Source organism: Jaculus jaculus, chromosome 7 (assembly GCF_020740685.1).
Source record: "Jaculus jaculus isolate mJacJac1 chromosome 7, mJacJac1.mat.Y.cur, whole genome shotgun sequence".
Lineage (NCBI taxonomy): Eukaryota > Metazoa > Chordata > Mammalia > Rodentia > Dipodidae > Jaculus > Jaculus jaculus.
In genome coordinates, this window is record NC_059108.1 from 108,961,331 (window position 1) to 108,978,865 (window position 17,535).

General features: G+C 41.4%; 1 protein-coding gene across 2 annotated transcripts; it reads right to left on the reverse strand.

The window, feature by feature from the left end:
• Positions 1-2,219: 2,219 nt before the first annotated feature.
• On the reverse strand, positions 2,220-16,737 carry Cnih1 (cornichon family AMPA receptor auxiliary protein 1). Of its 2 annotated transcripts, XM_045154004.1 has the most exons (6): positions 16,572-16,737; positions 13,843-13,911; positions 13,570-13,617; positions 9,384-9,496; positions 5,282-5,425; positions 2,220-3,116 (listed from the first exon to the last, which is right to left on the reverse strand). In XM_045154004.1, the coding sequence occupies exons 1-6, from the start codon at positions 16,650-16,652 to the stop codon at positions 3,089-3,091; spliced, it is 483 nt and encodes a 160-aa protein (XP_045009939.1). In that variant the 5' UTR covers positions 16,653-16,737; the 3' UTR covers positions 2,220-3,088. The 2 variants fall into 2 exon arrangements, with proteins under 2 accessions (XP_045009939.1, XP_045009940.1); XM_045154005.1 differs by lacking the exon at positions 13,570-13,617 and having other exon boundaries at positions 16,572-16,733.
• Positions 16,738-17,535: the final 798 nt, after the last annotated feature.

A 17,535-nucleotide genomic window follows, 5' to 3' on the forward strand; every position in this document is an offset into this window, starting at 1 on the left:
TTTTAACAAACCATGAATAAAGGTAACTATACCTTCTCATTTTTAGGAGCTACTTCATTATGAGTCCATTTAAGAAATATTCCTTCTCCAGAGTAATATTCCTTCTCCAGAATACATAAGCATGATTAAACATTTAGAAAATGTACACGAGGAATGACATGTATGAGATGTGATTCATTCTTGTGTCAGGATGTTCACATCTTCCTTCAGTGCACACTGAGAAAATGAGCGCGGGGCAGAGCTGCTCCAGTCCCAGAGAGACATCACCTTGGTGGCTGGTTGTGCTTCCACAAGCCTAGGGAGCAGCCCTGCTGGAGGCCTTTCACACTCTTGCTTGAGAACTCATTTTAGCCAAATGAATGCATGTCATTAGTAACATGTAGATGCTGATATTTAACCATCTGTACCCCTACATCTGTTCAATGCTCAAGGGCCCACTGGCATGGTATATTTATTACTCAACAGACATCTTTACTGTGTGAGGTTTTCAACTTAGAAGAATCTATAGTGTCCATGACAACAAAGTTGCTGACAGAGGTTCCATTACATGCAATAAAATAGGTACAAATGAGGGAAATAGTTTCTGAGGGGTAGAGAACTGGTGAAGATAAAGCACATAATACCAAAATTACAATAAAGAAAAAATGAAAGTGTTTAAAAATTGCCACTGCACAGCATGAGCTTTTGATATAAATTGCAAAGAATTATAAACTGAACTTCAGGACTAACAGCAGGCTGGGACCATCCCAAACTGATTAACATGGGGAACAAATTAAATTCACAGCAGGAAAAAGAGCCAGCTGGATTTTGCCAAATGCAAAGTCATTTGTTTCCGCTTTCTCTTAGCACTCGATTTAATTTCACAAAACACTGAAAAGGCAAATAGGTAGACCCCGAACACTCAAACCTCATCACTTACTGCGCCCGGGAGCTCACAGGCTACCAGCGACCCTGGTGACCCTCACTGTCACCTTTCAGGAAGAGGCTGAAGACTACAACTAATTTTGGAAGCCTGACAATATGGCTTCCAACCAATAAAGTTTGCATTAATCCTAGCAAAGGTCCAAAACTAGATTAAGAGGATGTTTCCTAAAAATTATAAAGTAGGGCTAGAGAGATGGCTTAGCGTTTAAGGCGCTTACTAGCAAAGCCAAAAGGACCCAGGTTCAATTCCCCAGCACCCACATAAAACCAGATGCACAAGGTGGCACATATGTCTGGAGTTCATTTACACTAGCTAGTGGCTCTAGCACACCTATTCTGCCTCTCAAATAAAATACTAAAAACAAATTATAAAGTAGTAACTGCTAAGAGAGCCAAAGTTTGTGAAATCCTAACACTCTGACAGAAGCACTAACATACAGTCCCACGAAACCTCTCTGAATAACAAACTTGACCAGTTCTCTAATTAACAGTACTTATGAACAAGAAAGACAAATGAGGAATGGCTGTGATATGATTAGAAACCAAACCATTGTGCCATATACTCCAAGTGCTCAATAACTGACTACACTCTGAAGGACGGTCAGTTCTCTGCAGGTGGTCTCTTGACCACAGATTATAAGGTCTTTAAAGCTTTCCTTGAGAAATGGTTCAACTCTTCTTCATTCCCCTCTTCAATGTACTTAACCTAATCACCCAATCCCCAGTTGCAAGATCTCCCCAAAGTGGGCAAGGATTATTTTACTAGTAAAGGATCAAAGATCAACTAATCTAAGGACTTCTTAACAGTAAGACCTCCATCAACACATCTATAAGCTCCCAAGGTCAACATGGGAATATCTACAAATTACTCTCCTTTCTCTGATTATTTGTGGAAGAATCTTCTAAAACAATACTTTCAACTACTTTGACCCACATCCTCAAGCCCAGGAATGCTTATGGAAACATGCACGCTATAATTTACCTGCCTCATGAGAAACAGCAAAGAAAATTGTAAGTCAGCTTACCACAAAACTAGCTGGTTCAAAAAGGAAAACAAAATCTTAAACATTTTACATGCTCCAATAATCTTTAACTGGTAGAGGAATGAAGCTGCCATCTACATTAAGGGTCCCCTCAGGTGAGGGCAGAGAGAACCATGCCCAGCCATTCTAGACTCTTCATTGTTTAGATCCAAGAGTAGCATTTGTATGAAAAGCCTAATAATTTGCTTTTTTAATGACAGTAACGTGTCTTCTATTATGGACTGAGCAAGTATGAAACAGCACTGCCATGGATCTTGGTTCAGAGCTTTATTTTATTGCACTAAAGGAACAGCAGGTGGTTGGTATACAATTCTCAATTCAGTTTTGAAAACCTAAAGGACTTGCAAATTCTTAAGAATACCTTTGCCACCAGATTAGAACAGTAAGCATAACCAATTTCTTAGCAAGTAAATGTCTTACAAATAAAACACATTTAAAAAGCTTTAAATGTATTTTTCACAAGTAATTCACATATTTTTGTATCATGTTCATTTATGCTTCAGAATTAAAGCAAGTATTACTCTGATGAAAATATGGGAGATTTCTCATTCATGCAATATACAGGGATAATAATCAAGTCAAAGGGGGGAAAATCCCACTCTTGGAGGTTTTTGTAAATGTATCCATATATAATCATCTACATGATAAATGAGGAAACCTATGTTTCCCACAAACCAGATATACATTTTCGGTTCACCATAAGCACCTGATATCTACAGCTAATTTATAATTGGATGGCATTTCCATAAATCCAAAATGGGTCCTACAAATTCCTATAAACATAGCTCCCAATGGACTAGTCAGTAATTAGTGCGATCATTCTGAGGATTATGGCTGTTCCTTGAAGAGTGCAAGTTCAAACCTGTCAACACCAGAGGTAATCATTTTATATTAATTTATACGGAATTCCACTTAAAATTCCTTATCCAAGTATAACATATGAAAACAGTCTTTCCACAAGCAAAAAATGTGGAAACATTTAAAAAATAAGAAGTCATTTTTTAAAGTAACTGATCAGGTTCCATAGGCTACTCTTGGAAACAGGATCTCTTGCCGGATACAATCCCTTCATTTGGTGGCCTTTTGCATGCACCTAACTGGACCAGTTCTTCTGTGTTGTTCTAAGAGCTCACCAAAACATAGATCATGCTGAAAAGAAGAGAGAAGCTGTTAATTCAAACACTCCTAGTTATAAAAACTAAAAACACAAAAAAAGTTGTCTGCTTTCTATAGCAAATTATGTTGTTTCATGTATCTCAGAAAATGAAATGCTCCACAATTCCCAGCATATATTCAACATGCATTGTGCCTAACGTCAGACTTGACTCAGCATGTGAAGCTGTTCCCTACTTCCTTCCCAATGTTAGCAAGTGGAAGCTCAACCGAGAGCTCAGTGGGGCTTGGGGCTGAGAGAAACAATCCAACTCTACTCTCTGGAGCTGGGCCTAGGAACAAGAAGAAACATCTCTGTGGAGCTCACTCTGCCAGGCCCTGTGGAGCCCTTCATGCAGTACCTCTCTCAACCCTCCAAGCAGCAGCAGGAGGTGCTGTTGTTCATTTCATTTTATCGAAAGGATAGATGGTTAGGTACTTTTCCATACAGCCTACTGCCCAGAGCCTTTCTCAAGTAAAAAAGGCACTTCTAAGGGTTTGTTATTTGGGGGGGGTGGAGGGGGACCTACAAACCAGGAAAAAAGGCAGGGCTGTGACTTAGCCTTACAAAGTCCAAAGGCAGTTCTATATAAACAGTGACTGAGAAATGCACGGGAGCGTGGTTTGTAAAGCATGCTCACTGTCTACATAAAGCAGGAATTTGAACACATGTCAGGGGTTTAAAGAACAACACGCCTAGATGTCCAGTGCTGCATTATCCTGGTAAACACTTCCCCAAAGTTGCCCATCTCCAACTTCACTACTTAAGCACTCCTTTCAGCAACTGTCTCAATTGTCTACTACATGACAGTAGACAGAAGTACCAAACACTTAAAAATTGAAAATCTGCAAAATAAAAAATCAGTATAGCATGTAGGATTTCACCATTCAAAATCTATTCACTATATTTCATCTATAAGCAACATCTATAAATACACTATTAAGGTTCTCATTTTCAGTTAAAACCTTAACACATAATGAAAGTTGCTTTTTCCTCAGTTTCAGTCTAGCACTGCACACGTCCTTTTTTAGGCACGTAAGTGAAGCAGACAGATATGACGACAAGCTGACCAGATAGTACTGTTTCAAGTAGTAAAAAGGAGAAGAGAGAAAGCAGATTTATGAACACCTTCATCGTAATACAGATGTCTTAGTACTTTAAAAGTTAAAAAGGAAAGCATTATAAACATACACAGCATGAAGAAAACCTCTTAACTCCACATCAAATAATGTCCCAGTTTGTTTTGCTTTTTTTCTGAGGGAGTTCTGCCTCAGCTTTCCTTTTCTAGATTTAATGAGAGTAAGCTAACTACTACGTTTTTTCTGGCTTTGAGACAGGGTCTCACTTGGTAGTCCAGGTTAGGCTGGAACGTGTTACTCTCTTGCCTCTACCTCTGTAGTGCTGGGGTCACAGGTGTGCCCCACCGCACTTGGCCGTACTTGAACATTCAGACCAGTGTTTCTTAACTGCAACAGTTTTGCCCCATGAGGGCATTTGGTAACATCCAGAGATATTACTGGTTGGCATGACTGGGGATGGGGAGAATGCCACTAGGATTTTGAATAAAGGTCATGTTTGCTGCTAAATATCCCACAACCTGTGAGATAGCCTCCCACAAAAAAGAATGATCAAGAACAGAATGTCAGAAGTTGAAAAAAGCCCAGCCTAGAGGAGCAATGAGGACAGCCCACCAGCATGCCAAAAGGAGAGCGCTCCCTTTTCTGCACTGCACCACCCTAAAGCACAGGACAGTTCCTTCCCCTCATCCACTCACAGAAAACTACAGAGCAAGCACACCCTGTAGGAAAACAAACACTACCTCTGGAGAAACAGTAATGCCAAACAAAAAACTTTTTTCAAATGCACCCAGCCATAGCCTCTGAAGGCCACCACTGCAATGGGGAATGAGGGCTGTTCTGTGATTTACCCACTAAGTATCTGCATCTAGCCATACCTCCTGCTTCTGACTTACGGTGTTCACTGCCCTGACAAGCGCGTACCTCCATGAACATGTGGGAGTTGCCAGAATGCACTGCCATTACCAGTTCCCCCATTCAAGATACGGAGATACTGGGCAAGTGGATTTCAAGGTGTTGAGACCATAATGTCTATAAACTTTTTAGACAGCAGTCACGTCACCTTCATTTTGCTTCAAACTTACCCATATAGGTAGTAAAAAAATGCTAGAAGGTAAAACGCTAATTTGCACCATCCTTCTTTCTGACAGTAAGCTAGAATGTCTGCATTCATGATGGTTGTCGGGTCGTACAGCCCAGGTCCACTCATCACCGGTCTACTCATGTACCTGGAATAAAAAACAGCCCCGTTAGCTACACAGAAGGAGCAGCAGCCTTCAAGCAGGAAAGCAGGTTTTTCTCTTCTCCAGCAATTGTTAGTGACAACTGCTCCAGACAGAGACACACTTTTGCTTACAGGTAGAATTCTGTCCTCCTACTATTTTATTTACTTTTAAAACTAAAACTCCAAATGAGAAGAATGAAACACTTATACAAATCAAATCTAGCTTCTCCATTTCAGAAACCTAAGAAAATGAGTAACTGTAGGAGGGAAGGTGTTTTCCTAACTTCCTGTGTCAATATAATTTGACTTACAGAAAAGAGCCCTACACAGTAGTCCTCTTACCATAAATAAATTCTTTTTCTCCAAAATTTTAGTCAGTTACAGACATACCACTTTATTCGCAAATACTTCTTAAACATATTTCTTAAAACTGAGAGCAATCAGGTTTTAAAATTTTATTTAATTTGGATACTTTTTACACTTATTTCCTAAAAATGGAAACCATAAGGCCTTCATTTTAAATTTATTTGCATATAAACCATAGTCCCTTGCCACTGCAAACAAATATAGCCACATTGCATCTAGCTTGCAAGCAAGTGCCTTTAACTGCTGAGCCATCTCCCAGCTCAAGAACAATGAGATTTTGATGTCTATTTAAAACTAAAGCCTCTCACTCTATTCGGGGTAGATATAACTATATGAAGCTAAGACATATGGTGATTTTCTATAAAATAGCCAAATGTTCTTAAAATCATAAAGCAAGCATGAGAAAGAAGATACATACTGTAAATTTTGATCTACATTACATTAAAAACCTGGCGAAAACAACCTAAGTTGACAAGAGGTCTGTGTTCTTTGAAAGTGGGTGCAATTAACTACCTAGAATGAAGCATAAGTACATTTTCTCTTTTTTTATTTAATGTTAATTTTATTTATTTGGGAGACAGAGGAGAGAATGGGCACGCCAGGGCCTCTAGCCACTGCATATGAACTCCAGATACATGTGCCACCTTGTGCATCTGGCTTACATGGGCCCTGGGGAATCAAACCTAGGTTCTTAGGCTTCACATGCAAACGCCTTAAATATTAAGCCATCTCTTCAACCCCATTTTCTGGTAGCTGGAAACACTGTGTGGTGAGTTCACGGATATACATAAAAATTCATTAAGTGTAGTCTGGAGAACTGGCTCCACAGTTAAAGGCACTGGCTTACAAAAACAGCCAGACTGGGTTCAATTCCCCTGTACCCATGTAAAGCCAGATGCACAAACTGGTGTGTGCATCTAATGTTCATTTGCAGCATCAAAACGCCGGCATGCACAACCTCCCTTCCTCACAAATTAATTTTAAAAATGTTTTTAAAAAATTTTTTTCTAGCCAGTGTGGTGGCACACACCTTTAATCCCAGCACTCAAGAGGCAGAGGTAGGAGGATCGCCGTGAGTTCGAGGCCACCCTGAGAATGCAGAGTGAATTCCAGGTCAGCCTGAGCTAGAATGAGACCCTACCTTGAAAAACCAAAAAATAATTTTTTTTTTCCTAAGGGCTGAGGAGATGGCTCAATGGCTAAAGGTATTTGCTTGCAAAGCCTGCCAGCCTGGGTCCAATAACCCAGAACCCATGTAAAGCCAAATTTAAAAAGTGGTGCATGCATCTAGAGATTGTTTGCAATGGTAAGAGGCTCTGGCATACCCATACAAACATATACACATGCACTGTCAAAAAAAAAATCCATCTAGTTGTACACTTTAGACTTATGAATGTTACTGCATGTAAGTCATATATTATCTTTTACTATAAAAAGTAATGAAATAAGTTCTCGTAAGATTACTAAAAGTTATTTGTTTACTCACATGAACTTTTAAAATAAATGTTTGACTTTCAGTCTTCTTTTAGGCAAACAGTATGTAAGATATCCATGTGTGGTGGTTTGAATAGAATAGATGGCCCCCAATATATTCAGTTGTTTGTAGTTTGCATCTGCTGGCTACCTTGCTGGAGTCAATGTCACTGGGTGGATCTTAAGTTGTGGTGATGGGTTTCCACTCTCAATCTAAAGATATGCAAAGTGTGTCTAGCTGGAGTTCCTGAAGTGTGCTGTGGCTTTTGGCTTTTGCTTCTCTCTCTCTCTCTGCTTGGGCCTGTGAAGGCAGGCCAGCTTCTTCTGCCATTATGGAACTTCCCCTGGATCTGTAAGCTTCAATAAATCCCTTCCTCCATAACTGTGCCCGGTCTGAAAGTTCATCTCAGTGAACCTGAAGCTGTCTGCTATAGAACTTGGTACCAGGAGTGGGTGAGATGTACCTGGCCATGTGGATGTTGATCTTTTGGAACCTTTGTTTTGGAGGAATAGGCATGGACTTGGTGCTTGCAGCTGAAGATATCTTCTGGAGTGGTAAGCCAAGTTTTATGGACTATTCTGATGAAAGTCTGAGAATGCTAACTGCAGACACCATCGAACTTCAAGGCTTGGCTTATGAGCTTTCTGAGGGGAAGGAAAGACTGCAGAGGACTTTGTTGGAACTGGGCTACTGGCATAAGGGCTGGCTGTATCCTGATGCCCAGGCCCAGAGAGTTTAATCAAGGATACATTTGTAATGGACTGATGTGCTTGGCTAGTGATATTGGACTGAGAGGCTTAAGATTTTAAGCTGGAAAACCTCAAGCAAGTTAAAAGTACAGGCACGGAGACTGGTTTTAGGTTACTGAATCCGCTATTGCCAAACACATTAGCAATCTTAAAGGACCATGGAAAGGATGCCTGAGGAAAGACTATCATAGAAATGCAAATACTTTTTGAAAGAGTTGGTTGGAGAAGGAACCTGCTTTTCAAGGCTATGATTTGTTTCATCCCTGAATTAAGAATATGGCTGTGTCCTACACACCTGGTACTGATTTCAGAAGCATGAAAAATGTGAGGAGTGGCCGTGAATTGCACATGCTTCCAGGAGCTGCCGCTGAGATGTGGCATGAGGTAGGGCCTGATGCCCTGGTAGGCTGAAAGAGCCTTTGGAAAATGTGAGGAGTGGTCATGAATTGCACATGGTTCCAGGAGCTACTGCTGAGATACAGCATGAGGCAGGGCATGATGCCCTCATAGGCTGAAAGAGCCTTTGGAAAATGGACCATGGTTTGCATAAAGACCTCAAGATGTTTTGTATATACCAGGACTGTGCAAGGGCTACCATAGAGCACATTGTTGGCCTGAGATGGAAGTGTTCCCTGGCTGTTCTGCCCAGCTGGAGGGGCAGAACTGGAAAATCTGGAAACTGTCAGTCTCTGGTTGTATTGGATTTGAACTGCAGAAGTTTGATGTGTTTGATGGTGATTGAGTTTGCATTGTTTTAGTCTCTCCTTGCTATGCCTTATACCAGTTGAAAATGTTTACTCTGTGCCTTTATATGTTAGAAATGTTTAACTTGTTTTATTTTACAGGTCTTAATATCTTAAATTGGTGAAGACTGTGGAGACCTTTGAAATTGAACTGAGTACAATTTGCAATGTGTAATGGTTATAAATGTATTGGGAGCCAGGGGCGGAATGTGGTGGTTTGAATAGAATAGATGGCCCCCAGTATATTCAGTTGTTTATTTGTAGTTTGCATCTGCTGGCTACCTTGCTGGAGTCAATGTCACTGGGTGGATCTTAAGTTGTGGTGATGGGTTTCCACTCTCAATCTAAAGATATGCAAAGTGTGCCTAGCTGGAGTTCCTGAAGTGTGCTGTGGCTTTTGGCTTTTGCTTCTCTCTCTCTGTCTGCTTGGGCCTGTGAAGGCAGGCCAGCTTCTTCTGCCATTATGGAACTTCCCCTGGATCTGTAAGCTTCAATAAATCCCTTCTTCCTTAACATTGCCTGGTCTGAAAGTTCATATCAGTGAACCTGAAGCTGTCTGCTACACCATGTTAATCATAATAAAATCAAAATTTAATTACGAAAGCTAGTTCAAGTATATCAAAGTATTACCTCCAAATATGATATGCCAAAAGGGGCATATTGAGCCCCAGTGTAAGCCACTCTGCTGCACAAAGAAACATGACACAGAAGAAAGCATGGATGAGGTACTCTGGAAGTACAAGCTGCAAGGAAAACACAAGCCTGTTATCAAGATGCCTTCGCTCATCAACTATTATCTAAAGAGCAGGTGGCTATCACATTTCCACAACCAAAAAAAACTACTAGTTTTATCAGAAATAATAGATGCTACTAAGTTTTAGTTCCATCATTAGCATTTTATCAAAAACAGGATTATAAACGACTGACCATAAGACATACCACTTGCACTATAAGAAGATATGACTTGAAACTTAAAACCCAAATTCTTAATAAATTTAAAAAAAAAAGGAAAAACCAAATTCTTAACAGGTTAAATATACAATCACCAACCAGCCTGTTCTGTTACCTGCTAGTCAATTATTAGAATGGTTTTAATTTCCCTTACTCAAAGATGAGAAAAATACAAAAATGAAATATCTGATCCCATGCAACATGATAAAATCTAAAAAACATACTCCCACTTAGAAGTTTCTATGTTAATGTTTTTAAGCCTTTAACAAAAACCAAGAATACTACATGTACAATATTTAGCAAATCATATCACTTTACCACAAACTTTTTAATGGAAAGCCAACCAGCCAATAATCTCAGCACAGTTAGGGGTTAGAACACTAATGTGCACAAATGAAATGACAAACTTTCTGCAACGTAGGAGGGAAAAGACTGAGTTCTTAACCATGAAATAAAAATTTCCAAGTTCCTGAGTTCTCATTATCTGGCCTTTAGGTTCCTAACTGTGATGTGTTACACAGAAGACCCACAGAACCTCAGAACTCTGATTAACAAAAAAAAAAAAAAAAAAAAAAAACCAACAACAAAAATTAGCCTTTTGATGGTAAATAGTATTAAGTGAGGAAAAGTTAATTCAAATGAAATGTGTTTTATGAAGTAATCAAAACTCAGTATTTTAAATGTATATAAAATGTATTCAATTATTTCTCATCCTAAAGAGTTCAGCCTCATGATTGTTCAAACCCACTCCAACAAGTTTCAGCCAAAAACTCCTCCAACCACTGAAAAGCCCAGTTTCTCAAATGGCTTTAGGCCAAGTTAACAATTGATTCCTTGGGTCACTTGATCTTTGCTGACGGTATGCCATGCTATAGAAGTATGCTACAGAGCAAAGCTCACTTTCTAATTCTCCCAGATTACTCTGTCCTGTTGGAGGCCACAGGGTAAACATCTTCCCCCAGCTAAGCCACTAACCAGGTATTTTCTACAAACTTAAGCAAGCTGGTAAATAACACAGTTTTACTATAAAAACCTATAAATAAAGCCAGGTTTGGTGGTGCACACCTTTAATCTCAGCACTTAGCAGGCAGAGGTAGGAGGATCGCCATGAGTTTGAGGCCACCCTAAGACTATATAGTGAATTCCAGGTTAGCCTGGGCTAGAGGGAGACCCTACCTCAAAAAAAAAAAAAAAAAAACTGTAAATAAAGCAAACACGTAAGCCAGCATCTATGTAAGATTTTAAGAAGTCTCTAAACAAGAAAATGTCCTGTCCACGAAACATCTTTGTAATTCAATGACTACAATGAGAACAAATTAAGAAAAACCTAAGAGTAAAAACTCCATTAGAATTGGTTCTTTCATATTAATTTATGTTACATGGTATTTCTTGAAACTGTAACAAGCCTATTTCAGACCTCTAAAGCCAAATGATAGTCAACAATACAAATTATGTCTCAAGTTTTCATCCTACACTTCCACACTGAAGTAGAACAGAGAGCGGTTTTGAAATCAGTATAACCCTTACTGCTCTTGAACAACATTATATATTGGGGGCCATCTATTCAAACCACCACAGGTGTTAATAAAAGCAATTTGCAACTTGTATAGGTCTAATCCAAAACTGCTCTTAAATAATGTCCCTAACAAGGGGGTTAGTAAAGGTAGTCTTCAACTTTTACCAGTTCTAATCTGAAACAAATCTCACCCCCTTCTCTTCTCAAAGAAAGCCTGCAACAGTTACTATGTATTTCTCATAACCATCCATCCTCTCCAATCACTTCCCAGTGATGAAACTTACCCTAAGTACTACAAAAATCATCCTACTTAAGAACCAAAGCTCACACAAAAAGTAGTCTCCAGAAAAATACACTTCATGTAAATATGGCTGAAATGATTAGAACTTAAAACATAACAACATTATTATCTTGTTCACATTTTTAAAAATAAGATTGTCTTCCCCCATACTTTGGCAGAACTGTCAAAATGGATTTCAATAGGGAAAACTGTCAGATGCACTGCTGTCTAGCCAATTCTGGGCACCCACTCCAAACTGCAACTGGTATTGTAGAAAAGTGGCCTTCCAAGCTACCATAGCAGAAGGAGGTACTGAGCACGCTTCTTTTCTAGGGTGAATTTGTTTCCATTACAAAAAGCCAGAAATCTCACACAATAAGATGAAATTAGCTCCTCTTAAAGGTACAGTAAATTAGGAAAACACAAGAGCTTAGCTTCAAAACTCAGGTTGTCTGGCTTCAAATTCTGGTCATTCCTTAGCTATATAACCTTGGGCAAAGTGCTTCAACCTCACAAAGCAACTTGGTTAACTGTCCTACTCGCAAGAATCAAAGAATCCGTCTACCAACCTATTAGGATTGGAACAGGAACTGAATGAGCAAACACCAGGGAGCGTACTTCTGAGCAGAGCCTGTCACCCAGAAAGTGCTCACCTGACTTAAGCTACCACTGCCCTATCAGCACCTGGTCCTCTGAAGTAATGACATGACCAGAAGCACAGAAGATTATCAATAAACAACAACAAAAAAAATCCTGGGTTCCTGATTTCTTGATAACAATGAGTTTCAAACAAAGGTAAAGACATTTTACAAGGCACACTTACTACTTTCCAACCAGAAACCAGATTCACCTCATGTAGTTTGCTAAGAGCAGGAAAACAGCTAATGTATTAGAACTTTTAATTATACCTACATCAAGTCTTATGGTAACAGGTCAAATGACAGTCTAGAAATCCAGTCCATCATTCTCATTTACCCGGGGAAACAATGATGAAGTAGTAAATTGCTTAACAGGTATGTTTGTAAACAAGTTCCTACAGCGGGCTAAATTCTATACAACCAAAGTCTACACAAATCCTTGTCTGCCTCAATCAAGTACTGAAAACACAACCTGCAATTTCCTATTGCTTTGCTTGAGATTTTGTTACCAACAACTGTTCAGCTGCTGACAAATCAGGCAAAATGCAACCTACAGTCTAAAGGAAGCTTTTCCTTCCCTGGAGAGATACATGTCTCCATCCCTACTATGCACAATGGAGCCACATTATCAATAAATCCATCACAGCTCAGAATTTAGGGTTAAGAAAGGGCTATCCTTGAAATCTGGGGTATGGCATGATGGTGCACGCCTTTAATCCCAGTACTTGGGAGACAGAGGTAGGAGGATAGCTATGAGTTCAAGGCCATACTGAGACTCCATAGTGAATTCTAGGTCAGCCTGGGCTAGAGCGAGCCCTCAAACCCGCCCCCCTAAAAAAGAAAGATATCTAGGGTGCATATATTATACTAGGAATAACCATGTAAAAATTTGTATACAAACTGCTAGCTACAAAATGCTGGCAACTCGAGTTCAAAAGATGGGATTACTGCAACCAAGATCCGAGCTACCTACAAACAGAGCTACCAACTTAACAAGGCTCTGAAGACACATCAGCTCAAAGGATCAACTAGTTTATTCCATGATAGACATAACCACAGATAAAACTAGCTGTGGCAGGTTGAGGCCACGCTGGCGTCCATTTACATATACCTCATGGGAAGTCAGAGCGCAAGCGTCAGCTCACCACTATTAACATCACCTTCTGGTGGCCAACTTTCAACCACTGCACCAAATAATTTAATATGTGTGTGCCTATGGCTATAACATAAAAATGCATAAGCATTTAACAGCTTTCCCTATTTGACTGGGCCAGCAAGCAAACGTTTGCATAAAATATGAAGTTTTATGACATCATCAACCTCAACAGGCATTAAGAACAAGCACACTGAGCAGAACGAAAGAGACACACGCCCTGACCCTCCCCATGATGAACAGAGCAGTAAAACATTCAACTAAAAAGCAGTACACACCTTTAGTGCAATTTTGACTCTTTTAATCTTTTTGACCTTTTCAACTGTCTTTGGCCGACAATGTAAAAAGCAGATTGGAAAAATGTTAGTATGGACAGCTGACAAGATCACCAGTAGATTAATAATAGTCAGAATAGTCGAGCATCACAGGAAAAAGAGAACTTCTTTTTATTCTGCCCTACTTCCAAACATAAACTATACATGCTACTGAGAATATTGGCCATCTTCAAACAAGTGTATAAATCTAAAGGTTAACCCCATATTATGACTTACAGGGTTCAATGTATTACACTGGTCTATAGGATTCTTGTAATCAGTCTTCAGCTCATCAAACGCTATAATCTAAAACAAAATTAAATCAGTTAGGAACACTCGCTCTAATAAAAAGCAGTTAACAACCCCTCCCCATCATCAAAAGAGTACAATAAAACAAGTGTGCCCACATGACAGGTAACAATTTACAGTAAATTCAAATACGCTAAAAATACTAACGAGAAACAGAATCAGATTTAAAGAAGTCATTTTCTACAATGATCTGATACCACTGTGCTGGTTTTACTTTTCAATCTCCCCAATGCTTCGGTTCCAAGTTACTTTCTCTTGACATGAGCTGGCCCTCACCTACACGATTATTCATGCAGCCTCTTTCTTATCCTAAAAATCCCTCTTCCTGTACCGTTCCTTCAGGTAGGTTTCTCCAGGCTCCTTCCGGCAGAAACTACTGCATCTGCACCGGCATCTCCACACCTGTCACGCTGGAGCCAGTGTGGCTCCTCAGTGTGGAACACCGAATGTACATGCAGGCTCCGTCCCAGCAGACTATGGGAGCCTCGGGGAGGCGCATTTTCAGTGACATGTGCAAGCCCTTCCCTTGGCAAAGTGCTGCCAACTCTTCTGCAGAGTTTCAATCTCATGCTTAGGACTAAATTTACAGAGAAGACCATCACCAATTAAAAGAAATAATAATCCCCCAATAGAGCAATTAGTGTAAATAGGATTTTAAGAATTCATACTTAAATTTCAAGGTGAGTCTTGTAAAGACACTGCTAGAAACAGAAAAACTAAAATTAGATATTTACATGAACTTATCTCCAAAAGGATGCTATAGTTCACTGAACTAAGAACTCCCTAAGTATAAAAGCTTTCTCTGCTAATCTATGGAACGATTTTTTTTTTAATTCTGTAACAAGACAACATCCAGACACATTCCTTTCCAACTAAATGATCCATTTTTAAAAGTTCTCTTCAAAGCCAGGCATGGTGGCACTTGCCTTTAATCCCAGCATTCAAAAGGCAGTCGAAAGGCAGAGGTAGGAGGATCGCCATGAGTTCGAGGCCACCCTGAGAGTACATAGTGAATTCCAGGTCAGCCTGAGCTAGAGTAAAACCCTACTTCGAAAAAACAAAATAAATAAATAAACAAATAAATAAATAGAAGTACTCTTCAGATTTTCCTTAAGTCAAAAATACAACCTGGTTTAAAGTGTAAAAATGTAGGGGGGGAGACACACCCACAGATCACTACGGTGACTCTCCACCATCCCAGAAACAATAGAAAAGGCACCCGGTATGCAGAAAATGACATCTACACGGACAAGGGCGCAAGACATAACTCCAGTTTCATCTTACTGTTGCCCACCAAAGGGCATTAATTAAGAGTCTCTTCAAGTTTTTGGATCGTTCTTATAAGCACTGAGGTAGTAGTTCTTCTGACACAGTGAGCAGCCCACACAAGCATTTCCACAAGCAGGCGAACTCTAAAATAAATTCAACCACACAAGAGTGTTCTAGCTTTAAGACTTCTGTTCGGAATATTGCTACATTTCACACTGTCCCTTTAAGTTTCACACGAAATCAGTTACCACCGTGTTGAAACATGACAAAATCTAAGTGGGGGTGGAGAGAGAGTGCAGCTGTTAAAGAGGGGCACTTGCTTACAAAGTCTGATATCAGGCCTGGGTTCGATTCCCCAGTACCCAGGTAAAGCCAGATGCACTAAGTGGCGCAAGCGTCTGTGACTCACTGGTAGCTGCAGGAGGCCCTGGCACGCCCCCACTCTCTCTCTGCCTCTGTCCTATGATGGAGCGAACACACACCCTCCATCATTTAAATTAACACCAATATTCCAGAAGGTACTGGAATGCTGTGAGGGCAGAAACAAAGCAGATAAATTTTTAATGCATGCTCATTTTCGAAGAGCACCGAAAGATGATTTCGTGGTACAGAAACAGAAATCCTTTAACAATCTCTTGTGAAGCAGAACACAAGGAACTTACAGCGTGTTCCTTACAGGAACATGCGCTTCCATCCACACGAGCAGCAGCAAGCAAAATCTTAAGGTTCCTGACCAAAAACACTTTCAACATCAAATTAAAACTCCCTCTACTGAGCAAGCTACGCTGACTTCAGGCTGCTTGGAAGAATCTCTCTTGAGAAACTCCCGCGGTTCAAAGTATGATTTCAGGGGGTGGGAGGAGGAACCCGGATGCAGCCAAAATATTCATCCATCCAACCTGCGGCCAAGTTCACCCCAACATCGGTGAGTCTGCCAGAAAAGCACCCACCAAGTGCTGGAAGTAGCGATGGAAGCGCATCTAAAGTAGGGTAGCAACTACGTCCTTCTGGCCACGCTGCCGCGGAAACCATAAAAGGGCAAATGTCCATTTGGAGAAGACGAATTTGGAAAAGTTCACCGCAAGTCTCGGCCGCTCCGCGCGCGCGCTCGCCATCCCCCCCACACCCCGGATGCGGGGAGCGCAGGCCCCGCGGGCACCGCCACACCCAGCCCGGGTCACGAGCCGCGGGGCGCCGCCTGGGCCGGCACGCGACCCCGCGCCGTCACCGCGCGCCCCGCGCCGGGCCTCCCGCCGGACGCCCGGCCCGGGTCCGCGGCCGCGGCCCGCCAGCGCGCACACCTGCGGGGCCCCGCGCGACCGCGGACCCGGCGCGACGAGAGGCCGTGCGGCCGCCTCGCCCTCCTCCTCCCAACCCGGGCTACTCACGTGCCAAATGGCGAAGAAGATGAGCGCGGCGGTGAGCAGCAGCGCCAGCATGTAGCAGAAGGCCGCGAACGTGAACGCCATGGCCGGCGAGGAGCTGGCAGCCTCGCCGGTGCCAGCGGAGAAAGGCAGCGCAGGGCCCTCTGGGTAAAACCATTCACTTCCCCCCTCGGCCGCAGCCACGACCGCCGCCGCCAGCGCCGCGGCGCCTCCCTCCCAGCACGCCTGCGCACTGGGCCGCCAGCGCCAGCGCCCCCTGATGGCCCGCGTCTGCGTTTGCACCTGTGTTGTCAGCGATCTATTTTTGTCCTTGATTCCCTCTGATTCTTTGGACGCGAACTGAACGAATGCTTTAGTTTATTCCAGATAACCATGCTTTTGTCTTTGAGATGCGAGACGTGTTTGCTATGAAAGGACTTAGCGTACAGCAAACGGACCACTAAATAGATTATAAAATGACAACCCTGTAAACGGATGTCTTTGCAAGGCTTAGGAAAGGTCAAGGAAGGTGCACCCAGCCTGCCCTGAAGCATTGTTTCAGGGCTGGCTTTCTGGAGGAGGTATTTCCTCATCCAAGGTTTAAAGGATGAGTAGAAGTCGTCCAGATAACGAGAAGGGAAAACTGGCTAGACAAGGAAATGGTTAAGAGCGAACAAAGGCAGAGATGAAAGAGAAGTGCAAGTGTCCTTGGTGACAGCAGCCGTGGAAGTGTATTGGTGTAACACAAGTGAAAGGGACGGGAAAACAGTAAGCAATGCCTAATTAAGGAGCTCAGATTCATATCCCATGCCCCTAGGCTTTTCAAACGCTTTTGCTTTTCCCAGACAATTAGATTTTATTTCCTTGAATCCTAGTGACATCATAAAGATACCATGTAGAGAGGTAGGCATCCAGACAAGGAGAAAAACAAACACGAAACCAAACAAATTTTTCACAAAACAGTGCTAAGGATCCCTAAGTTCTTTTT

Excerpts from the sequence above, each read along its gene's own strand:
- Cnih1 (XM_045154004.1), bottom strand. The coding sequence starts at position 16,652 with ATGGCGTTCACGTTCGCGGCCTTCTGCTACATGCTGGCGCTGCTGCTC. Across the intron at positions 13,618-13,842 it reads AGTGTAATACATTGAACCCT|ACAGTTGAAAAGGTCAAAAA; the intron begins GTAAGTCATAAT and ends TGTCGGCCAAAG. Across the intron at positions 3,117-5,281 it reads TTTTTTTACTACCTATATGG|CATGATCTATGTTTTGGTGA; the intron begins GTAAGTTTGAAG and ends TCTTCTTTTCAG.